This window comes from Merops nubicus, unplaced genomic scaffold, assembly GCF_000691845.1.
Source record: "Merops nubicus isolate BGI_N331 unplaced genomic scaffold, ASM69184v1 scaffold21788, whole genome shotgun sequence".
NCBI classification, from domain to species: Eukaryota; Metazoa; Chordata; class Aves; order Coraciiformes; family Meropidae; genus Merops; species Merops nubicus.
In genome coordinates this window covers 39,566-54,714 of record NW_008624753.1, presented here as the reverse complement: position 1 = coordinate 54,714, position 15,149 = coordinate 39,566, and the positions used below count along the sequence as shown (strand labels likewise).

Genomic DNA, 15,149 nt, shown 5'->3' with positions numbered 1-15,149 from the left:
CCAATTTTTTATGCAAGGGAATGCACCGATCTTGGGCTTGTAGGAAGCGGTATTTAACAATTGGCCAACATTCTTTGGTCCCTTTACCCTCCAGAGTCTTAGCTGGGGAGGGACTTTTTAGGATATTGAGTAACAACAGAACTAGGGGGAATGGGGCAAAGCTGGAAGTGGGCAGATTCAGGCTGGATGTGAGGAAGAAGTTCTTCCCCATGAGAGTGGTGAGACCCTGGAATGGGTTGCCCAGGGAGGTGGTTGAGGCCCCATCCCTGGGGGTCTTTAAGGCCAGGCTGGATGAGGCTCTGGGGAGCCTGATCTAGTGGGAGGTGTCCCTGCTCATGGCAGAGGGGTTGGAACTGGGGGATCCTTGTGGTCCCTTCCAACCCTGACAGATTCTGATCTGTTTTAGCAGAGGACTTTAGAGCCCTAATGGCTCAATGGTTGGACTTGATGATCTTGGAGGTCCCTTCCAACCTAAAGGATTCTATGATTCCTGCAAGTAGATCTTTGAAAAGTGCAAAGTTAGCCCTGCAGAAGTCCAGGGTCATAGTCCAACTTATTGTCCTACTTCTGCCTTGTAAAATACTAAACTCCACCATGACCTGGTCACTGTCACCAAGGCTGTTCCTAACCTTAATGTCCCCGACCAGTCCTTCTTTCTTTGTTAATACAAAGTCTAGCAGTGCACCTCTTCTCATTGGTTCCTCCGCTACCTGCATTAAGAAGTTATCATCGATGCACTGCAAGAGCCTTTTTGACTGAACATGCCTAGCTGTGTGGGCTCCCCAGCAAATATCAGGGTGATTGAAGTCACCCATGAGTACCGAGGAGTGTGTTCTAGAGGCTACCTTCAGTTGTCTGTAGAAGGCCTCACCAACATCCTCTTCTTGGTTTAAAGGTCTATAGCAGACTCCCACAACAGTTTCACCCCCCTTTGCATGTCCCTTAATTCTTACCCACAAGCTCTCAACCTGTTCCACCTGCCCCCCTGGAAAGAACTCAATACATCTCAGTTGCTCTTGCCCATAAGGAGCAACACCACCGCCTCGCTTTGTCGGTCTGTCTTTCCTAAATAGTATGTAACCACCTATGACAACATTCCAGCTGTGGGAGCTGTCCCACCATTTTTTCAGTGACTGTGATTATATCATAGTCATGCAACCTAACGCAGACCTCCAGCTCCTCCTGCTTGTTCCCCACACTCCGTGCATTGGTATCTAAGTGTTTCAGAGAGAGAATTAACCCACCAGTTTTCTCTCTTGCTTTCTGACCATTCCTTGCCATTACCATGGTTTCTAAATTGTTAGTGAGCCCTGTGTTATCATGGTCCGCCTTGAGTAGGACAGTAGACTGAAGTCTGTCCTCAGGCACATCTCTCACGAGCCTGGTGTTATCCCCTTCCCCCTTCATAGCTAGTTTAAAGCCCTGTCAATGACCCCCGTCAACTGCTGTGTGAGGATTGTTTTTCCCCGTGGACACAGGCGTGCTCCTTCTGCCAGCAGACCAGGTTCCATATAAACTTCCCCATGATTAAAGAACCTAAAATTCTAATGGTGGCATCAGTCTCTGAGCCAAATGTTAATCAGATGTGGTTTCCACACACTTCCAGTGTTTTTCCCTTCCACTTGAGGGACTGATGAAAACACCACCTGAGCACCTTCATGCTTCTCATGAAGAAGGGCCACCTGTCCTGTGTATCACCTGAGGCACTAATACTGCGCAATCTTTAGGCCACTCTTTTTTAACAGTAGCTGGAGGTATTTGGCCACGCATCAGTTCTGGCAGCACAAGAATGGGCTAGAAAGAAAATAAGAAATTATCCAATGCAGAGAGCTAAGAAATCTAAATTTATGGGACTGTCAGAACAGTTCAAGGAGAGACAAGATTCTCGTGGTCAAACAATAAATGAGTTCCTCAAGAAAGAAAAGAGTAACAGAGAAAAGACCCATAAGCCAAAAGGAGTAAGAAAAGGAGCAGAGAATGATAGAAATAAAACAAATATTATCACTGACTTCAAGGGATCAGGGCTTCCCTGTCTCTGCTGTCCCCTACACCTAGTTATTTGCACAGGGAAAAAACTGGCATGATTCAGTACAGATTTTTAAAGTAAAATTGCTGATAGACCTTAGATTTCATTTATATTTCTTGTAGTTCTTACACAGGTGTCTGGATTTTAAATTTTTGCCATGTTCTGTTTATTGATATTTATTTTTTAGTTATGTTTACTAATAACTAATCTTATTAATGATGTTAACTAGCATGACAATGCTTACTTTACATAGAAAATAAATTTATCCTTGGTTTTGAAGCATCTAAAATTTTTAGCACAGGAAGTTACAACGCAGTTTATCTAGAGCTTTTTAAGTTTCTTTTCTTTCCTTTTTCCTCTTCTCTTGATTAGCTACTTGCCAAATACTTGTTTGTTTTAAATGAAATCAATTTCCTACTCCTCAGTAGGATTCATGTTTATTTATAGCAGTAAGGTACAGAGATTGAGAAGTTGCAAGATACACCCATGACAGAGGTCTACTTGCACCTCTAATTTGTGTTGGGATATAAGAGAGAACAGGCAGTGTAAGTTCTGATTGCAGGAAGGTAGTGTTCATCTCTACGCACATGGAAGCCAGGTATTTTAAAACTGCAACAACTGACTTAAATATAGCCCTGTCTGAAGTGAAGCAAAATCGTTCCATTGCCTTCACTGAGTTTCAGATCAGGACAGCTGAGCACATTATAGCTCTAAACTTCATCCTTTACAAAATACACCTATCACCCACACTTTGTAGATAGGGCACCTGAAACAGAGAAAAGTGAAATGATTTGATGAAACTCACTAAGGACAACAGTAGCAGAGTCAAAAATCAGGAAATAAAGATGCCTCTTCCCTTTCAGAACTTCTTGTTGCTGTAAACTACACCAGTCTGCCAATCTCTAACATGCTCTTAGTTCTGTAGGTATAAGTATTAGGAGAAATGCTGTTGAGTGACAAATCACTTCTTACTACTAAGTCCACTAAATGCACTGGGGAAAAAAGACCTGTTCATTTTGATGAGCCCTGGACAGAGTGCCAAAGGCATATATGGAAATGAAGATGACGTGTCCCAGTCTGCACCAGTTCATGCAAGAGCCAGAGCTCAGCCAGAATAGCAGTGAAGGTAAAACTGTATGGAGCAAGCAGGACACAGAAAACCAAGCAGAAAATGTTAAGGTGAGCCAACAAATGGGCTTAGCAACTACAAGAGGAGTCCACATTAACAGTAGTTCCCAATTTAACTTATCAAAACCATCACACAGCTGCCAATGGGCAACTAAAAAGGGGCAAAAGCCACCTGCCTATTTAATAGCCACTCTTCTATCCTACTGCTGCAACAGCCAAGAGAACTGCTCGTCCCCACATGGGCATTTACTTCACCTCAGGTATTTCAGTTGTTTCACATTGATGAACAAAATAATTAAATAATGCATATTCATTACGAAAGGGCCAGTGTTAAGTGACATTTTTAAACTGCATCATGCCTTCAGAATATTTATTTTGCTAAAAATAACTTCAAAATTAACCAAGTCATAGACAGGGAAAAAAACCCCTACATTCATGCCTTTGCATCCCAGTTTTGGCTTTTATTATCTGCACCCTCTGTACAGACAATTACAGCTACTATGAAAGTCCTGCAGTCAGTATGTAAGCCGACTCCCTATACTGCTTATGTAAAAATCCAGAAATATAAAGAATAGACATTGATTACTGGCATTCTGGTAGGTGACACACAGTACAAAATCCAGGTTCACTGATAGATCTGCATAAGAAATCGACTGGTTCACTTTTAATAGTCTGTTGTTTGGGATGAAACCTATTTCCAGTAAGCCATTTGTATCTGTTGACTCTGAAAAACTTGGAAGTTGCAATTTACAGAACCCAAAAAAAATTAGTACTGTAACATCAAAACATAAATTATTATAAACCATGTATTTGCCTAAAATTTGAAAGACAAATAAATACATGTAAGCAGATTTTTGTATTTTGTGTTTTCTTTTCTAAAAGGCAAGAAAATAAAGTTGGAGTTCTAATTTAGAAATCTATTAAAAGAAACAGAAATCTATTTCAAAATGAAAGTTATCTTCAGAGTGCTTACAATTGCTTTCTGCTTCTGTCTCTCCCTTTGTTTGGCCCTTTCAGATTCCCGTTTTTCACACTCTTTGCGATATTCTTCCCTCTTCAGCCTTTCATGCTGATACTCCTCATAGCTGTCATATCTAGGAAACATAACTTAGTCATTAAATCAAGCACCTGTATTTGTGAAAGCAAGATTAGTAAAACAATTTCTGGAATGCTTCACTATCTCTGGGGAACCAGCTGCAGAGCAAACCAAATGGCAGGGAAATGCACTACCTGGGTCTGCGACTGTACGGTGATCTGGATCGCGATCTGGCACGTAAGGGAGAACTTCTGTATGCTCGGTGTCTGCAGTGGCTGGACTCATAATAGCAACAAGATCTGCAGGAAGGAACATATTCACCTCTGTCATTCAGTTTGAATTTATTGACACCATCTTCTACCTCTTCCCCAAATGTACAATTTCTTCCAAGCTACCAGTGAGATTTTCCAGTGACAGTTTGCGATCTCCTAGTCAACTAAGGGGCCTCAAGTGATTTCCCCCCCTGCCCTTCTGTAATGTTCCTTATTGAGGCTAACACAGAGCAGAGAGTCAGCCACTGTCAACTTCATCTGATAGCGACTGCAGCTAGATTGGCACCGGGCGGCTCACAGATAATGGGAAAGGTTAGCTGTGTACATCTCTCACCAATTGCTCCGCTGCTGACTTGACTGGCTCCACTCAGAAAGTGTAAACTTGGCAAATTTAAAGGATAATGGCAGCAAGTGTTTCTGTAGCAACCCTGTCACCTTCAGAGTTAATCAGCTCAGGAGCTATAGAATGAGTTGCACTGGATTAAATTACTTTTTTTTTATATTTTTCTTTCTTTCCTTCAAGTTGCTTTATGTTTTGCTGCTTCCCTTCTCACTAACTGCAATGATGACACATGGGTGTGCTGTACCGTACCTGGAAGAGGATCTACTACAGGGCGACCTTGATCTCGATCGGGAATATGGAGAACGGGAACAAGACCTGCATTGAGGAAAGGACCTTGACCTAGAGCGTGTCCTTTGGGATCTTTGAGAAAATAAGGATTTGGGTGGAGACACTGAATCTCTGCATGGAGAGTTAAAAGAAGAGCAAGAAGGCGATACATCAAATAACGAATAGGCTTGTGTCCCATCCCAAGGGTAGCATAGTTTATCACTTTCATCTTCACTGTCATCAAAGAGACCATCCATTGTTAGTCCTGAATTTATAAACATAGGTAGTTTGGAGAATTGTTCATTACTGTAATCACTGTCCCTTAGATCTCTGGTTTTATCTGCTTCTTCATCAAAAACAGCTTGGCTGGGGTGACCAAAATGCTTGTTCAGTTCAGCCCGAATTTCCTGGTCTTGGAGCTGTTTTCTGTTATTACCATGGGATCCCTGCTTACTTGTCTGTAAAGTCTCTTTCTTGAAATACCGGTCTTGTTCTAAAGAAGAACAAATCTGACACTGCCACCCAGGTGAAGAATCCTTAAATTCTAGTTGTCTGGAGTCCTGAAGTTCCTGGGATATTTTAATGTGTATTTCCGATTTTGAATTCACAGACTGACAGTAGTCATGGTCACCAAACAGCCGCAAACTGGGCCGTTTTGTTTTTCTCTCCTCATGTCCACTGGACGGTCCTGTAGTCTTGCTAAGCTGTGCATACAGCTCAGACTGTTCTGGACCCTTCTTGGTTGGGTTATTTCCTTGAGAACCGGAAGACTCACTATAGCGGGGCTTTTTTGAAGGTGGTACAACAGTCTTGCATGATGACTTCAGCTTAGGTGAAGTCCTAAAAGGATTATCCTGGTTGGCTTTATGAGGAGGGGTCGTAGGTGGAGTTAGGCCTAAGGGGAAAAAAAGGAGAAACAGTATTTTTAAACACACATACGATGTTTATAAAGGTGGCTCATGTGCTTCTTTATAAACAGATACAAAGCAAGACCTAATCTATGCCACTTTAACACTACTAATACTGGGAATGAGAGTCTTTAGGGTGTGAGACACCAAACATCTGGTAACAACATTAGCAACAGTACTAATGCATTGCCATTAATCTTCAGTGTAATTTCTGTCCCGCCCCTTCCTCCATCTCCTCCATGACATCGACCTCTCTCTCTCTCTCTCTCTCTCTCTGTAGATTTTGATAGAAAAGATCAAGAGATAAAACCTAAAAGGCTTTTTTGTTAAAAATGAAAAAGGTTTTTGTACAAAAATCAAAAGTCAAAAGACCAGCACTGTAAAAACCCTGAAGAAATTAGCAGACAAAAACTTGAATAAAAGCAGCCTGAGAAGAATAAATGAGTGCTACCAAAGGAACCTTGGTAGAATGCAGAACTTGAATGCAAGAAGTACAGCAACTCTACAATTTAACTGCAATGACTCTCTGTCTCCACAGCTCATTAACTTAGTAAACCATTGCTAATATATGTATAATACATTCTTGTAAGCATAACTAATACATTTTGCCTGACATGGTTCTGCAGCTGAAACCCAAGCGAACAATAGGCCACCTGCAATTGTAATGAACCATCACATTTAGAATCCAATATGAGAGTCGTGAAGTAGGGAGCTGAAATGAAACAGGTTAAGTATTCAAAGAGTAAAACTACCACTAACTACCAGGATGGTTCACATACCTCTAACAGACTATATCATTATGGTGAGACAAAACTGCAGGAAGGACTACAGCCCATTCCAGTAAAACCTGGGAACTGAAGCAGTATTTTCCAATTATTTTTATAAGGGTAGTCTATAACTTTCTAATATTTTTCCGTAGAAAGCATAGCATTTCTTCAGACTTTGCAAAAGGATAACCCAGGACACCAGGGCAGAGTAACAGCAAACTGCAGCTGCTGTTCAGGAAATAACTACTCTTCAGGAAAGTACTTGGTATGTTAGATTTGAAAAATTTGCTTCTATTGAATTTACCTTAATGTAATTTAGAGGTATATATGCTTAAAATTAAACAGAACAGACCAAGATTAGAAAGTTCTCCTAGATAATCCCAACCATCCTTAAGTGCTGTAGGGGCTGATGCTGCACAAGACTTCTTCCAGCCCAAACAATGAACCTTCCATCGCTTCCTTAGCAAGAATGAAAAGAGAAGGCAGGCACACTTACAGGAAACATGTATTTCAAACAGCTATAGAGTTTTGGGTTGTATTTTTAACCATGCAACAGAGCTCAGCAGATCAATGCAAATGGAACATGTTTGATAGTCTTTTGCTGTAAAGAAGGAAAAGCGTCCATCAATGCATAGTGCTCCCTAAGGAGCATAAATGGAGACTGGGAGTCCCACTGCATTAGCTGCAACGTATTTGTTCCAGAAAAAAAGAAGGCAGGAGTACCAAGGCATGAATACTTGATGTAAGAGAGAAGCCCGATTTTGTCTGAAGGTTTGGAAAAAATGGTTATGAGCTATGTATGGCTGTGTGAAGACTTTGCCTGATGCCACAAATGTCAGGGAAACTGAGGCAAAGACAATGACATCTGAAACTGTAGTTACCCTAAATTTGGATTTAATAGTCAAGAGGTTTTCTGCAAAGTCATCACTGTTAAACTATTTCCTTTAATTTGAGACCTCAAATCTTTCTTCCTCCCCAAAAATTCACTTAAGTCAGCAGCACATGTTTCACCTTATCCTCCTCCTCACTAACAAATGTCTTGATTACCAAATTAACTGTTGGTAAAATGAAAAGAACAGTCCTAGTCAAAATCAGTAACAATTTCTGGCTAGAACTTCAAACTCAGATTCAAGAAAGATTTGAGTAAGCAAAGACTGTTTTCTAGATAAAAAATTTAGAACTGTCACTTTTACTCCTGAAATTATACATCCCATAAGCTCTGGGGCTTGTTACTGATTTTTTTTGGATGTGGTTTAAAAGAAAGATTGAAGCAGAGATACAACCACTCCACAATGAATATGCATATTTAAGAATTTCAGGCAAAGAAACACAGAGATAATACAATATTAAAAATAAAAATATCGTTTCCATGTCCACTTCTTTGAAGCTAATCCCAGCAGGAAGCATGCTAAACACAGAGCACAATGACTTCCAGAAGCCTGACAAGGAGTCCAACAATCTTTAAAAGAAGAGAAAAAAGCCCTATCAAAAAAAAAAACCCTCACAAAAGTACAGACTGAGCTAAATTTACTGTCACTTCTACTGCTGGCAGAACTTCGTTGGGAACAGCCTAAGAAAGGGCTTCCTCGTGGCACTTTGGCTTTTTTCCTGGTTTTCAGCAGAAGAAGGAAGTACAGAGGCAAGTAGAAACAGACAGAAGCTGGAAAACGCTCATTTAACTTTTGAACAAACCTCCACCACGGGACAGAGGAGGGAGGGAAGTTCTGAATTCATGTTACCACTATGGAGTCCACCTTCGCCGTGTCCCATGACCAATATCCAAACCACAAACTTTGAGAAAACCAGTTAGCTGGACACACATTCATCTTCATACTAATCTCTGGTAAACTTCACCAAGGGCCATGATCCCACATCAACAGCGTTACAATACTCTATGACCACTGGATTATTTCGTACGCGCCTGTTTCTCCGTCAATGTGTACGTTTTAGCGTTGACAGTACAAGGTATGTTCTGTGCTCTCTCTTGAACTTAGCAGGTTTTGACAGATTTATGGAAGGACAGATGGCCATTACGGGCTGAAGGCTGACAAGAGGCAGTTCAGAGCATTGTTAACGCACTTGCACAAACTCTCAGCAGTGCAGTGCTGTGCAGAATGTAATTCAGACTATAGCTTTTTTATTGCTGCCTATTTTCTTTTGTCAAAAGAGCCTGCTGTGCACAGCAACAAATGGCTGCCATTACCCAGAATGTAATGGGTGTCAGACAAATCACGTAACACAAACAATCAAGAGTATGTAGGTCATATTTCAACAGAGCACAACCTTAGCAATATTTATGATTACTGCATTGAAATGTGCTCTATAATAAACAAGTACCTCTACATCACTCACACTTATGTACTTCTGCACAGCAAATCTGTTAGAAGTGGTACATACTCTGCAATCATCCCCCTTAAACAGTCTTTTTTCTTTTTAAAGTAAAAGGCAAGTATTTTTTCATGACATGCTATATAACCATTTTCTTTGTAGGGATTTTTCTTTAATTGAATGGCTTTGGTAAATGGTACGTTTGCACTTTGCCTCGCTCTGTCTGTATACTACGAACTCACTCGGTGATCTTGTGCTTGAAAACAGTCTACATCAATTTGCCAGCGCCGCTGCCGAAGGAGCACCATCCTCCCTGCGGCTGTGCAACAAAAGGTGTGCGTCAGCTCTGTCACCCTGGCTGAACGACTTCTTTCAAGAAAGTTCTTGGACAAGTGGAGCTACCTTGATACATTCCAACTGCCACTAAAACACCCCTTAGTAACTCATTCAGCTCAGCTAGGCTGACAAGCAGAAATTAGGGGAGCACCTTTGCATAAAATGTGGCATCCTGACTTTTTAGGACTGATTTGCAAGACTGTTTTTCATAGACGCTGATTTTCTAAAACTCTGCTGTAACTGTTAGCATTTAAATGTTTGATGATGTTTGCTGTCCTTTGAGGGGGCTGAGAATTAGTGTCTTTTGGGGAACACAGCCTTGCAATCTCTGTACATGTTCACTGGGCTTTTGAGAGGCATGAAAATCAACTTTTAAGTTTGAAAATGGGTTGTCAAGGGAAACATTATTTAAGGCCACTTTAAACACTGAACACAAGACAACAGCTCAATTCAGTAGAAGAATCAGAAGAACTTCTGTGTGGCACAGGTTTGCAGAAACCAGGAAAATATGATGAAATTAAATAGTCATAATATAATAAAAAACCTACATGCTTGTTGAGCGTTTAGTTTAATCCTGTTGTCAGTGCTGCAGAGAATAAACACAGACGCCTGAAAATATCAAATAATTTACTAGATTTTATTCCCTCTGGACAATCTTCTGCATCTCACATCTCATTTTATCAGAAATCATTCTGAGATCAAACAAGTTCTTATATAATAGATTTAAGTATTTGTTCTGACAACTAAGAGGTAACAAAGATCTAGAGGTGGGCAAATAGCAGGGTGCAAGTATCCTCAAGGGTGTTCATGAATTCCAAATCACTGTTCAGGCTGATTGTGTTCACCCAGACTGTTCTGTCATCTTTTTTTGAGAAATCAAATTTTGCACCCAGGAAAGACCAGTGACAAGTTTTATGCTCAGGTAAATTACAGGGATCTGTGTGCAAATGAGACACTTTCCACCAAGTCACCTGTTGTACATACAAAGGTGGAACGAGTGTTCCAGTTACCGACTGAGCCTTAAGTATGTAAACTCATTTAATGCACTTACGTGATGGCTTTGATTATTTAGGAGTAAAGATTTAAAAAGACACTGAGAGAACAAAGAGAGCCAAATTTCAAACATTTAGGAGCCTTGCCATCCAACTTCTGGCATTTACAAGTTCAGCAGAAAAGCTAAGACAATCACTGAGGAGCCCTCAATCATCAAGAGAAACACAGCCACCTCCAGAGGGTGAGTCATCCTTCCAGTCCCTGTGCCTGCAGGTGATCCCTCAACCTGACTGTTAAGAACGAGGAAAGGTCTTCCAGTGACACAGGAATGTCCCGTGTCCCTGGAAGACATTAGAGAGGTTCAAGCACATGAACTCTTAGCAAGTCACTGGCAATGCAGCTAGCTGTGGAAACAAAGGGAGAAGGACCTCTTGTGAGCCTCTTACTCAGAACAAGACCTGCCTTACACAGAGACTTCATCCATCATGTTATGATCACATAGGACTTCCTCCACAACACGATTTTCTCGTCCATTTTCCTTAGAATAGCACTAGAAATCACCTGAAGGAGTTGAGATTTTACACAGCAATGGACTTATTCCAGTACCACAGTCACCTTTACGATAAAGTACATTCAAAGAATTCATATGTGTGGCTTGAAAAGACCTTAAGAAAATATTTCTTCCTTGTAATTTGACAAATCAACTTTTTGATGGTTTTAGCGAGGACAAAGTTACATTTGTGCCTAAAAACAAATCCATTGTAAAGCAAGATACAGCACTGGCAAAGAGAACAGTTTCAGCCTGACTTTAGATACATGAATCCAAAACGTGTGTGACGAAGATTGATGGCTCATGTGGGAAATGCTTTTATTTATTTATTTTTCTGCTCTATAGTTAATTCAGCAGTGAGGGAACCAATGTTGTTTTCAGCAGAGAGATCAAGGGAGCTGCTATTTATATTAAAATACTTTGTGCTTCGATAGTGCAAGCAGCACTGCTAATGGTCTTTTCAATTCGGCAGTGAGATCAAGGCAACTCCTATTTAAATTATAATAAATAGTGCCTGTACAGTGCAAGCTGCCCTATATAAGGACAATGAGCAATGCGCTTATCAGGATATAATTTGGAGTTGCCAGGGTCTCACTAAAGAACTCCAAGGTAGTATTAATCACTACTGCAACTATTTGTTTCCTTATTTTTGGGGGGGGTGTTTTTTTTTTTTTTTTCTACAGAAATGGGTCTCAATTCTGCATGATTTACTTACATATGCTGTAAGTTCTTCAGTACTTGAGGTTGGTTCTGTTATGTACTTGTCTGCTTCTAGCACAAGCAGACTCATAACAAAGACACTACTGAAATACAAATGAGTTAAAAAGACATGCACAACCCCTCACCTTTTTACAGCTTTATATACATATATGAATATAAAATCCATGTGTATGTGAAAGCAGAGATTAATACACCTACCAAGTGATGAAATAGTACCTTCTGAAACCTCCTCATCAGGCACTGTGAAGACTAGAGCAAGTGCAACATGAAGTTCAAGAGCCACCATCATGTACACTGCTTGATAACACCGCACCAACTCCCTGGCCACACGTGCTCCCCCAACTCTTACTCTTCCTGATTACGACCAGTTTATTTTCTAGATAGACTCTATGTACTTCCAGAGATAAAAATAAATCATGTTTTCATAGTACAACATTACTGTTCACACATTCATCCAGTTGTGCTATTTCAGACTTTCCGATGAATTTTTTAAATGCACTAGTTCTCCTGGTTATATTGCCTAAGACAATTACAGAAGTGTTTTGTTTCTTCTTCTGTGCACAGCTGATGGTGTGGAATGAATTTGGTAATACCAACACCACTCCTGTCACCATTATGGAGGCAACACTAGGGGACTATCCATGGATCAGACCGACTCCTAGTTTCTGTCTAGTCAGCTGATGGGAAGAGCAGGCTGCTGACTTTCTGGCTGGGAGAAAACACGGCTCCCTTCAGTGATCTCAATGGCTGCTTGTACCACTCTGCTGGAGTCACCTCATCTGCCCCTTTCAGTTGGCAGAACTATGCACTGACTTACCAGAGTGCTTACAAATGGGCACCCTCATGCAGATTTGCTCTCCAGTAATGATAAAAGAGGCTGCTCTGTGCTCCAGGCCTGCTGGCATGAACAGGATTATCCTGCTGCATACAGTGAATTTTGCCATGTTTATGTTGGTTTTGCAAAACGAAGGTGCATTGGAAGCATGCTTCCTTTTGTCACAAGAGAAAAGATAAAGACTGCAGATTTTCAGGACATAGCAAAGGAAATGTATATGTTTTAATAATGAACTAATGAGAAAGTTTCCAAAAAAAAAGGAATGATGGATGTTGGGAGGTGAAAGCCCAAAGTACGTACACAAATCCAGTGCTTGGGCCTGCTCTTGTGTAAAGCTGCCACTGAATTGAGAGGCAGCAAGCTGATTTATGCTACCTGAAGACATATTTTGCAATTCCTTCCAAAACGCTAGAGATCACACAAAATACAATCTACTCTTATCCTGAAATACGTGCCAAATACATCTCTTATTTTTCAATATTACACAACTGAGAAAGAAAACAGTCTTGGCAGCAGCTCAGGTGGAGCTCAACATGTGCTCTTGTGCTCAGTTTTGAATGCTTCAGAAAAACAGAGGCAAAACAGAGTTCAGAGGAAAGCAGTAAAATAGGTCTGAATTTGAAGGAATTTACTTTAGCACGAAGAAAAGCATATGAAATTAGTGTAATGGGTGATGCATGAACTAAACCACCACATAATACAAAAAATCTACAAATCTTCAAAACGTACAAACAACAGAGAAGTGAAAGGAGGAGGAGGATAAAGGGAGGTTGTTGCAAGGGGTATGCTAATGGAAGAAATAAAGAGAAAGCAAGCATATAAAATGAATACCAATTTGAAAAACTACCTCTAAGCTATGGAATAGTTTTTCAGTGGTAGAGGAGAAAGCTGTTATTTGTGACATATTAATCTAGAATTGACAAAGCACTGGAACATGCAGTCATGTACAGCCCTAGACCTTTCTGGAGACAGACTGGATGACGTAACTTTTCCATCTGTAACATCTATTACACTGTGCTGTGGGGTTTGTCTTTGAAAGATAGTGCTCAGCAGTACACAAATCTATGGGGAAATGGGGAAGTATAACAGATAAATGGTTTCATTCATATTTTCCTAGAAATTATGCTCTCCTGTGTAGGTTTGGAGCCATATTTTCAAACACATTCCTTCTCAGGTAACTGGATAAAAAGTCAATGCTAAACTGCAGTGAGGTTAATCCACTGGAGACCTCTGTGAGATCTTGGTGTACATGTGATATATTAAAATGAACAAGCACACATGAGGGCCATGTTTAAAGGAAGAGCCAGCACTCCCCATTTCTCACCTGCAGTTCCAGAGAGTTCCACACTTAAGGTTTGTTCAATAGTCTTGTTCTCAAATGGGGAACCCTTGGGATCACTGGAAGACAGGGCACATTTATAAAAACAAGCTGAAATGGAGTTGCTGTAGCCAAAATCTACTGAACCCCCCTCCCTTTTATAAATGTTTGCACTTTTTAGTACTTACTTTGGTGACTCGGGCGTCAAGGGAAGTGATAAACTCGTTGGTTTGGCTAAAGGGAAAAATAAAACTATTATGTAATATTTAAAAATTTCATAACACACTAAAAATATTTCTTTGTATTTTGGTGGTTGGATCTCATGTTAGTTAGGGGTGAGTTTCGAGAGTTCAATAGTCATTTCAGTGTTATCTGAGATAGATAAACAAAGAGACCCATCCTAATTCCTTACCACTGGTACCAAAAGGGCACCTAAATTTCAACAATGATTTACATCAATTACTGTATTTCTGAAATACAGTACATAACCTAAATGCCAAGAACTTTTCAGAAGAAGAGTGGTACATGTTAAAAATCAATGAAGAACTCTACAGGATACACTGTGAAAATGTTATTTCTCTTACAGTAAATTTAGACTACAGTTCACCTTTTATTTGGAAAAAAGAGCAACAGAATAACTACGAGGTAACAGAACGTTATGAATATTCAGTTGATTTTACCTCTACAGTATAAAATTTTACATATAACACTGAGAATACATTGTTTCTATGAGGCTACAGTCCAACCAGTTGTAGTCCAAATTTCTGCAAATTATCCTGAAAACTATGACAAGCCATGGGCACAGTTACAGATGGCTAAAAACGGGGTTGAAGCTCTCAGCACTACCCAACACATGAAAACGAGAGCTCTAGCTATAAAAACTCAAGTCTTTGTACCTTTTATTCATGCAAACTTGTATTTTTCCAAAGCAAGCCAAGAACTAGGATACTGCAATACAACTAAGATTCCTCTAATTGCCACTAAAATGTTTAAAAATTAAAAATAATATTACTTGCAAATTTTACTTTTCAGAAGTTAGATTGATGTTTAAACGCAGAGAGCATTGTAGCAAGAACAACAGCAGGGGATCTCTTCTGCAGATTAATTACTTAAGACAAAATGTTCCCCTTGAACACTCCTGCACTGCAGATCTTTTGTCCAGAGTGTCACTACTGCGTATTTCGTATTCATTTCAGGCTTGGAGCTCCCATCAACATTAAAGGATTTTATATGCAAATTGATTACTTTTATAAGCTCTTGAGCATTCTTGAAGCAATATTACATTTTTTAAAAAAAATTAACTCAATTCTCAAGAGATGCAT

General features: G+C 40.1%; 1 protein-coding gene across 1 annotated transcript in view; it reads right to left on the bottom strand.

Moving 5' to 3' along the window:
• Positions 1-4,127: 4,127 nt before the first annotated feature.
• PPARGC1A (peroxisome proliferator-activated receptor gamma, coactivator 1 alpha) overlaps positions 4,128-15,149 on the bottom strand; it is a gene marked incomplete at its 3' end in the record, with an annotated part of 45,715 nt that continues 34,693 nt past the window's right edge. The window contains exons 6-10 of the mRNA XM_008945436.1: positions 14,016-14,061; positions 13,834-13,907; positions 5,055-5,967; positions 4,385-4,489; positions 4,128-4,248 (exon numbers count right to left, since the gene is read on the bottom strand). Of these exons, the coding sequence (XP_008943684.1) occupies positions 4,128-4,248; positions 4,385-4,489; positions 5,055-5,967; positions 13,834-13,907; positions 14,016-14,061 (1,259 nt within the window). The remainder of the gene's footprint in view (positions 4,249-4,384; positions 4,490-5,054; positions 5,968-13,833; positions 13,908-14,015; positions 14,062-15,149) is intronic.